This window comes from Oppia nitens, unplaced genomic scaffold (assembly GCF_028296485.1).
Source record: "Oppia nitens isolate AA-2021 unplaced genomic scaffold, nextdenovo-longstitch-racon4-pilon3 scaffold32_pilon_pilon_pilon, whole genome shotgun sequence".
Classification (NCBI taxonomy): domain Eukaryota; kingdom Metazoa; phylum Arthropoda; class Arachnida; order Sarcoptiformes; family Oppiidae; genus Oppia; species Oppia nitens.
The window spans coordinates 955,328-965,536 of record NW_026533213.1 but is presented as its reverse complement, the minus strand read 5'-3'; the positions used below and the strand labels follow the sequence as shown (position 1 = coordinate 965,536).

Below are 10,209 nucleotides of genomic sequence, written 5' to 3'. Positions count from 1 at the left end.
AAAAAATAATTACATTAATACAATATAATAATTTATAAATAATATATTACGTAAAGATAAAATCATAAATTATACAGTATTAAAAATAATTATATTTAATTTAAATAGTTGTTTTAAAGCTAATATATTTTTTAGTTTAGTAAATAGTTTTATATTTTTAAGATTGTAAATTTACAGTATATTACAGTAATTATCAAATAATATTTTTAAAATTTAATATTTTAATATTTATTATTAATTTTATATTAAATACTATATTAATATTATTATATACAAATATATTTATTTATTACAACTACAATATATTATTTTTATATTGTATATATGATATCATATATAAAATATGATAGAATATTAATAAATATTTTAGAAATATAAATATAATACAATTTCATTAATATATTTTGTTAATATAATACTTTTTAATATAAAAGTATTTCTAAAAAAAATAAAATTTGTATTTTTATAGTAAACAATGTTTTCAAATAATTAATAAATAACCAGCAAATTAACTAACAAAAAAAACAACAAAATTATGCAAAATTACTACATCTATATTGTTATTTTACCAAGTAAGTTTTATAAAAATAAATAAATAATTATTTTATCATAAATAAATTATTAAACTATCTATTTGTTCATATATTAAAATAGTACAGTATATAGTTTAACCCAAAAAAAATCCTAAAATAATTAAATTTTTTAGTAACAATCATAATATTACAATCAAATGGCACGTACTCTGCAGACATACAGCACGCGCGTATTGGTCGCTACCCGTACTTGAATGACACCGATTGCGGTATAACCCGTGAATCGCCACTCTTTAGTGACCAGTGTTTCAGATTTCACAAAACGTTTGACGCAAGTGTTATAAACGGTCGTTTTGCCCGCAAAGGAGATCTCAATTTTTTGGCTTATCTTAAGATTCAATTAAAACTATTGGATACAAAAAGGTTAGGTTTGGTTATATCTATAGGGTATTAGACATAAAAAAATTATAACAATTAGTAATAATTGTTTGATACAACACAATCAATAATATTCAGTATTAATATGATTTTGTTTGTTTATATATATATTATAGGGCTAAATATGATTACAAATTTTGTTCGGGAGTCATAATTAGTCAACAATGGATTATGACGTCCGCCCACTGCATATAGTATGTAATATATTATGTTTAATGGTGTTTAGCTGTAGTTTATTTTTGCTAATCAACTACATTCACCCATTCACCCACCCCTAACTACACACTACTAATCTAAACTATACACACACACACACAAACAAACAAACACACACACACACACACACACACACACACACACACGGTAAACACAAAAGTATAATTTTATAGTATTTTACAATATCTTTTTTAGTCATTTTATTTGTTGTTGCAATATTTAGTTGCGATGCCACCCAGTTCAATTGTCCGGCATATGTTTATGCCTATCTGGGCTATGAATCGGGTGATGCTATTGCCAACGACACGGGCAAACCGTACGCCCGGCGCTATATATCACGCGAACTGTACGAGTATCCAGACTTTTGGTATGGCAGTGACATCGGTAGGTATGATCTGGCACTGATACGACTGACAAAATCTATTGATTTCGGTGATCGCCAACTGGTCAATTCGGTTTGTATGCCCGAAGCCAATATACACGAAAACGGCGATGAGCTGGCAATGACCAGCGGTTGGGGACCAATTTCATCAAACGGTACAAATCCCGATACGGGACATATCATGGGTTTTATGCGTATTGTTATGGATTCGACACTATATCGGGAACCAAATTGGACAGAATTTGAATACATGTCTGTACTGCCAACCAAAAGATATCATGAACAGGGAACTGATATTTGTGTCGTATGTTTTTTTCTAAAAACAATAATAGTAAATGTGCTTGCTAATTAATTAGTTATATTTTTTGGTTTCTATTAAATATATGACACACCTATATATACAAACACATACACACAAACCCAGGGTGATTCTGGCGGGCCATTAGTACAGTATGTTAATGGAAGGGCTGTCCTGTTGGGCGTATTTTCGGGTTTTAATAAAGATATTGATGGAGAGTGCGGTTATAACAATCCCGATTTAAATACATATTGGGCACGAGTTTCCTTTTATATCGATTGGATTGTCAAAACTATTAGCAATAGTACGACCAAAAAACCTTATTAATTAGTTTTTATTATTTTTTATATTTGAAATTTTTTATTATTATTAGTTGTTGTTGTATTTTGGTTAATACTATAATACATGTTTAAATTTGTTGTTATTTATACACTGTAATTTAGTAAACATAGTAAATATGTTTATAATATTTATTGTCATCCTATTAGATTTTATAAACATTTAGTCTTTAATAAATTTTTTTAAATATTTTATATTAATTTACATTAGTATACAATAGATTGAATATTGAATATATAAATAAAATATTTCTAAAATATCATTTGTTAGTAAATATAATGTTTATGTTAAATAATTAATTTAATAAAATTATTATTTATTTTTTAAATTCTTAAATTTCAATTGTATTGTTTTTAAATATTTTTTTAATTTAAATTATTTGCCATGTTAATAAAAATAATTATTTAGAAAAAAATTGCAGTGTAAATTATTTTATCAATGTTGTTTACTATACGACAAAAAATATATGAATTTATTAATATACTTAAAATATGCTATGTCATTAATAAATGCAAATTATTCTAAATACTAGTATGATTTTTATTATTATATTGTATATCTTGTTTTTTAGACATTAAACATTAATAAAAAAAACAATGGTTGTTAACATATATATATATATATATATGTAATAGATTTAATTAATATAATTAATAATATATTGTTAACAAATTAAATATTTTATTGTTAATTATATATCTATTTTATATACGGATAAATTATAAAAATGTTTGAAAATATATGTAATGATAAATTAGTGGTAAGTATTTATTGAGAGAATATATTTTATGTTATCTAAACAATATTTATTTGATTATTTAATTGTAATATCAAACTATCATATAATAGATTATAATGTAATAGAACTATAAGTATAATTTTTTGTTAATAGGATACCAAAACATTATGGTACACAACTAGACCCTATCCGAGCTCATGTATGCTAAACACTTGGTTTGTATGGGTTCCCTGTATTGTTTTGTGGTTAGGTTTTATACTGAATCTAATACAGTGGATATGCAGGACTAGTAACAAATACACTGTTATTAAATGGAACTATTATAATATCAGCAGATTAGGCCTAACCGTTGTCAGCACTGGTATCCTATTAGTGGAACTGATACTAAGCTTATGTCGCAAATATCAATGGTCGGACAGTCCGAGTACGGCATATATTATAGCCATTGCCGTACAGATTATTACCAGACTAGCGCTATGTATTGTATTTTATTTGTACATATTGTCTGGTATTACAACAAATGGTTTTGTATGGATATATCTATTGGCGGACACGGTTTTAGGTGCTCTCTCTGTGGCCACATATGCCACACAAGATTACCTACAAAACTATGAATTTATATTATATTGTATTAACTACTCGATTACTGTACTATTATTAATCTACTGTACGTTTGCCGACAAACAGTTGTCCGCAGATTGCAATAAAATCGATGCGTTTGGCAAACACACTGTTTGTCCCAAACAGTGGGCATCGTTTCCGTCGCAAATAACCTATCACTGGGCGAACAGTATGTTTTGGAAAGGCTGGCAAAAGTCACTAATATTTGACGATCTCTGGTCACTGCGTCCGACCGATAGTACAGTTAATAACTATAAAAAGATTACACATTATTGGCTTAAAAATAATAATAACAATATTAATAGTAAATCAAAACGTATAAAAATAATCTGGACAATTACTAAAACATATGGTTTACATACAATAGTACCCTGCTTATTATTTATTATATCAGCATGTTTAACAATGGTACAACCATTAATTGTCAAGTATGATTATTATAATACTAATAATAATAAAATCTAGATTAAATTATTATTTAAAAACCATTAATATAATTTTTTAAATATAAATTTTGTATAATATTACTAATTATTATGAATTTATTTATATATTGTTTTTAAAAAAATAGATTATTGATTAATTTTATCCAAGATATCAATGCACCCCAATGGCATGGATATATTTTTACTGTTTTATTAATGTCGATAAATGTTTTAGCTAGTTTATTTAATGCATATTATTCTCAAAATATTAGTTCAATAGGTAAAAAATATATATTTATTTAAAAATATTAATTATGTATACTAATTGTATATTTTGAAAAATATTATCCATACTATTAATATATTTGATTTTTATTTTACTAATTTTTAAATAGCCTTAAATATAAAGTCAGGCCTACAATCAGCCGTCTATCGTAAGTCAATGGTGTTGAGCAATGAGTCCAAACGGCACACACCTAATGGTGAGATCATGAATCTGATGGCTATTGACTGTCAACAAGTAAACGGTAATTAAAATTGTTGTTTTAACTTAAAACTTTTAAGTAATAATCATTGAATTGCAAAAAAACTTAATATAATTTATTATATGCTTCTACTAAATAATTATATTCACAATAATTTATGAAATATATACAGTATTGTAAAATAATTAATTTTAATACATTATATTCTGAAAACAATTTATGCTTTTTCATATCTAACAATATAAATACATTTAAAATATATTTTATTAATTACTTAATACAATAACTAACATTTGTTATTAGTTTAACGCACTCTAATAATAATATATCAAAAACTAGAAATTGCTAATAAATGTCTACCAGTATTATTTATAATGTATATAAAATTTTTAGTTTATTTTTAATAATAATATAATTTATTTAATTTATATAATACTATTTAATTTAGACAATTTTCAAAATATTGGTTACATACTGTCGGCACCGTTACAGATTGCTATTGCAATATATTTATTGTATACCGAGTTAGGTGTGGCCGCATTAATCGGTGTATCAGTATTTGCCATTATTTTACCAATTGATCTGCTAGTTATAATAGCATTTACCAATTATCAAATAAAAACATTACAACAAACTGATAGTAGACTGGCCATATTGAATGAAATTATTACTGGAATTAAAGTGCTTAAGGTATAGATATATATATATTTAAAGATTATTTATTGTAATTAATCTAATAATTATTATTAGAATTTTTGTTTAATAATTATTTATAGTAGTAGTAGTAGTAGTAGTAGTAGTAGTCGTTGTTGTTGTTGTAGTAATTTAAATAATTTTTAAACATTAATAAATGTGTTATATATATAAACTTTTTTATGTAATATTTTATATATGTTAAGTTATATGCATGGGAACAGTCGTTTATGGAAAGGGTAACAAAGATTCGCCAAAAAGAGTTATTATTTTTAAAAAATGGATTTCATTGTGTATCGATTTTTGTTATAATGCTATTGACCAGTCCATCATTTGCACAACTGATCTCATTTGGTTCATATATTGGACTCAATATCAGTGGAGGACAGTTAACACCGGAGATATTGTTTGTGTCGATATCGTTATTTTCATTGATCAAGGATGCAGTCATTATGTTACCCGTAAGCTTTTATACACTGTCAATGGTATGTGAAAAATAAAAACATATTTGTAATAATAAAATAATATTTAATTTTAAGTATAATATATTTATTTTGGAAGATATTAATTAAATTTAAATTTAGTTATTTCATATTTTTTATTCACTATATTTAATCTATTAATATGTATTACTACACAATGAGTAACTAAATTATAATATGTATGATTATTATAATTTTTATCTAATTATTTATTATTACTGGAAAAAATTATATTTTAAAAAATATTAGTATAAATAAATAATTATATTTAAACTATTTTTTATACACCCACCCATCCACCCACACACACCCACACACACCCACACACACACACACAGCTATTTGTATCGTTTAAACGTATCGAAGTGTTTCTCAATTTAGATGAACACAATAATTATATTACAAGAAATTTGGACAACAATTATATTGTTTCCGTAAATAAGGCCACATTTTTGTGGGACAGTAGCCAACAAAATAGTAATAATAATAATAACATCATCAGCAACAACAACAACAACAAGAGTAGTAATAATAATAATAATAACCAGAAAAATAGCAATACATTGAATAAAATTGATTTGAACGTAACGGATGGTCAGTTTGTGGCTATTATTGGCGGTGTCGGCTCCGGTAAAAGTTCGCTAATATCGGCCCTATTTGGCGATATGAATCTCATTCAGGGATCGGTCAACATTAGACAGGATGTTAGCGTAGCCTATGTTCCCCAACAGGCGTGGATACAGAATACAACTGTCAAACAAAATATACTGTTTGACAAACAACTGGACAGCAAACTGTACGACCGGGTGATTGATAACTGTGCGCTCGGACAGGACCTGCAACAGCTTCCCGCAGGAGATCAGACAGAGATCGGCGAAAAGGGTGTGAATCTGAGCGGCGGTCAAAAACAGAGAGTCAGTTTGGCCAGAGCTGTCTATTCCGGTGCCGACCTATATTTACTCGACGATCCACTATCTGCTGGTATATTCAGTTTATTTATTTAATGTTTGTATTATTTATTTTTTAAAAAATTATAAAAAATATTTATTTTTAGTGGACAGTCATGTGGGCAAACATATCGTCACTAACGTATTAGACTCGCGAACCGGTATTTTGCGCAACAAAACTCGTATTTTGGTTACCAACCAGTTGTTTGTATTACCCGATGTCGATAGCATTGTTGTCCTCAAGGATGGCTCAGTGGTCGCCGTCGGTACCTATGAACAGCTGTTACGTGAAAACAAATATTTTATGCAATTAATTAAACAATATTTATCGGACACAAACAACACTGATATTACTGATGATGACGATAATGATAGCGATTACAATTTACCGGAAATTTGTCGAAAAGTTTCTCAAACTCATAACCATAACCATAATGATGATGATAATATTAAAAATTTAGATACTAATATTATTGGCAATAATAATAATAATCAAAAATCTAGATTAATTGAAGATGAAAATGTTGAAGAAGGTCAAGTTAAATTTAAAGTAAATTTATTTATTTATATTAAACTTTTAGTAATTTTCAAATTACAAATTGTAATTTACAACATATTAAGTTACACAATTTTAATAAATTTTTTTATTAACAATAATATTAATTATATTAGTATAACAATTTATTTATATGAATATATTATTAATATTTGTTTATTTGTAAAAAATAGATTTATTTAAGATATATTCTATCAATTGGTTCACTATTTTTTATTATATATATGACAACCCTATTATTGACAACTGCTTGTGTCTATGGATCAACATTTTGGCTAAACTATTGGTCCAATAGTATGATGGCTGCCAAATATTTGTCGGTCAACAATGGCTACTATTTGGGCATTTTCGGTGCCATCATAGCCGGCCAACTATTGACGCTAGTACTGAGCCGATACTTTTTAGTAGTGGGCACCGTTAGGGCGTCCAACGTACTGCACGGTCAGCTACTAACACGTATACTTCACGCGCCAATGAGTTTTTTCGATACAACACCCGGCGGTCGTATTGCCAATCGTTTCAATAAAGATATGAATATAGTTGACCAAAATATGCCAACATATTTCAAGTTAAAAAATATATATATATATATATATATTATTTTAAATTATTATTATTAATGTTAATTTTTAAAAAAAATTATTATTATTATTATTCAATAGCCAAACATTTGAATATATATTCAACGTATTAGCCATACTTTTGTCAATATCCATACAGACGCCTATATTTTTGGCACCATTTATTGTTATAGCAATACTGTATTATGTGTTACAGGTTTACTATTAGTAATATTTTTATAAATTATTAAAATAACATTTATTTATTTTGTTGTAAAAATATCTGTTTTATTATTTTACAATTAATTATAAAATCATATTTTATTTTTTTTTAAATAGTTTGTTTACATCAAAACTTCGCGTCAATTAAAACGGTATGAATTAAATGTTAATTTGTAGTTATATATTATAGTTATATTGAATATTATACTGAATATATACAGTAGTTAACATTTATAGGAATTAAAATATACTGTAATTTTGTGAAAATATTTTTTTCAATTTTAAATAAATAGATTAGAATCGATAACCCGATCGCCAATATATTCACATTTTGGTGAAACACTGACCGGTGTGTCCAGCATTCGGGCCTACGATTGTGTCGATCGGTTTCTACGGGAGTCCGACCATCTAATAGATATCAATCAGATGTGTCTCTATCCTAATATTGTAGCCAACAGTTGGCTCAAAGTTAGACTACCAGTGCTCAGCAATTTTCTTATATTTTTTGCCTCACTGTTCGGCGTACTAGCAAAAGGTCGACTATCGGGTGCCGACTTAGGACTGTCCCTATCAAACGCCATCTCATTGACCACTATTATGGAAACGTTTATCACTTCGTTTTCATTGACTGAAAACTATATGGTTTCTGTTGAAAGGATACGCGAGTATTGTTGTCTTCCATCGGAAGCCGATTGGCATTCAGGGTATCCGTTGCCCGATAACTGGCCCGACAGAGGATGCGTACGATTCGATGGATACGGCACTCGATATCGGGAGGGATTGGATTTAGTTCTAAACAATGTTTATGTCGATATAAGACCCGGAGAAAAGGTATTATTATAATATACAGTATATATATAGAAATTAAATTATTAACACTACTGTCCACAGATCGGTATAGTTGGCCGAACCGGTGCCGGAAAGTCATCGCTAACTTTGGCTCTGTTTCGACTCATTGAGCCAGCAATGGGTCGCATTGTCATCGATGATACAGATATTGGTCAGTTAGGTCTACAACAGTTGCGTTCGCGGCTGACAATCATACCACAAGAACCGGTACTATTTTCGGGTACCATTCGCTTTAATTTGGATCCGTTTGATCGCTTTACTGACGACCAATTGTGGTCAGTGCTCGAGCACTCGCATCTCAACGAGTTTGTCAAGTCTACAGATATGGGACTCGACTATCAGGTCGACGAATCTGGAGATAACCTAAGTGTTGGACAACGACAGCTCATATGTCTGGCGCGGGCACTGCTCCGTAACACACGTCTGCTGATCCTCGACGAGGCCACGGCTGCCGTCGATGTTGAAACCGATGCACTTATTCAGCAAACTATTAGACAAGAGTTCAAGTCGTGTACTGTCCTAACAATTGCTCACCGAATCAACACAATTATGGACAGCGATCGGGTATTAGTGCTAAACGATGGACGGGTAGCCGAGTTTGCGTCACCCGATGAGCTGCTCTCTAATAGAACTAGTATTTTCTATTTACTGGCCAAAGATGCCGGTGTTATATAAAAAACATGTTATATATAAATAATTTAAATTTATTACAATACAATAATAGTATAACTTTATTTTTATTTTATGTATATTAAACATTTAATAAACAATTTTTATATATATTATTTGACAACTATTTTGATATAAATTATTGATTATCAAAAAATAAATGAATTTTGATTTTTTTAAAGTATAAAATTAATATTTCATATATTATATTATTAACTAAATTTTTTAATAAATTCACAGTTTTATGAAATATTATAATGCTAATTGAAGATACTCAATGTGTCTAAGTATTAACAAATGTATGGCTAAAAAGTTTAATACAAATGTTAGAAATTCATAGGAATTCATTGGAAATATATCTAAACAGTAGAAACCAATGACGGGTCCCGTCGACAGGCGCTCAATAAATGACAATAGTTTCCATCGCTGACGATATGACAGTCGATTAGATTTAAATACATATGAATAGAGTAACGGTAGGGGTTTGTGGGCCTCATTAGTGACCCAAGTGCTGACCAAATTGATTGAAAACAATATGAAAAACATTACCATAAATATAAAAATCAATATAAGTTTAGAATAGTGTTCTGTATTTTTATTAAACAATAGTAGTAATAGTAATTCAAATCCGATTGTCGACACATAATACAAATAAAACAATATATATTTAAATATATCGTTAGTCTGTTTGGCGACAATAGTAACTGCCATATGATTTAACAATTGTTGTCGGATTAGACTATAGTCGTACAAAA

General features: G+C 28.2%; 1 protein-coding gene across 1 annotated transcript; it reads left to right on the top strand.

Annotated features, from left to right (window-relative positions):
- The first annotated feature begins 1,126 nt into the window (after nucleotides 1-1,126).
- On the top strand, nucleotides 1,127-9,460 carry LOC128956748 (ATP-binding cassette sub-family C member 2-like). The gene is made up of 15 exons (XM_054302462.1): nucleotides 1,127-1,165; nucleotides 1,411-1,873; nucleotides 1,994-2,128; nucleotides 3,099-3,804; nucleotides 4,161-4,271; nucleotides 4,387-4,518; nucleotides 4,925-5,166; nucleotides 5,376-5,654; nucleotides 6,200-6,632; nucleotides 6,706-7,004; nucleotides 7,328-7,722; nucleotides 7,817-7,931; nucleotides 8,054-8,088; nucleotides 8,230-8,767; nucleotides 8,828-9,460. Exons 1-15 carry the CDS (start codon nucleotides 1,143-1,145, stop codon nucleotides 9,458-9,460), a joined length of 4,539 nt encoding a protein of 1,512 aa, XP_054158437.1. The 5' UTR covers nucleotides 1,127-1,142.
- Nucleotides 9,461-10,209: the final 749 nt, after the last annotated feature.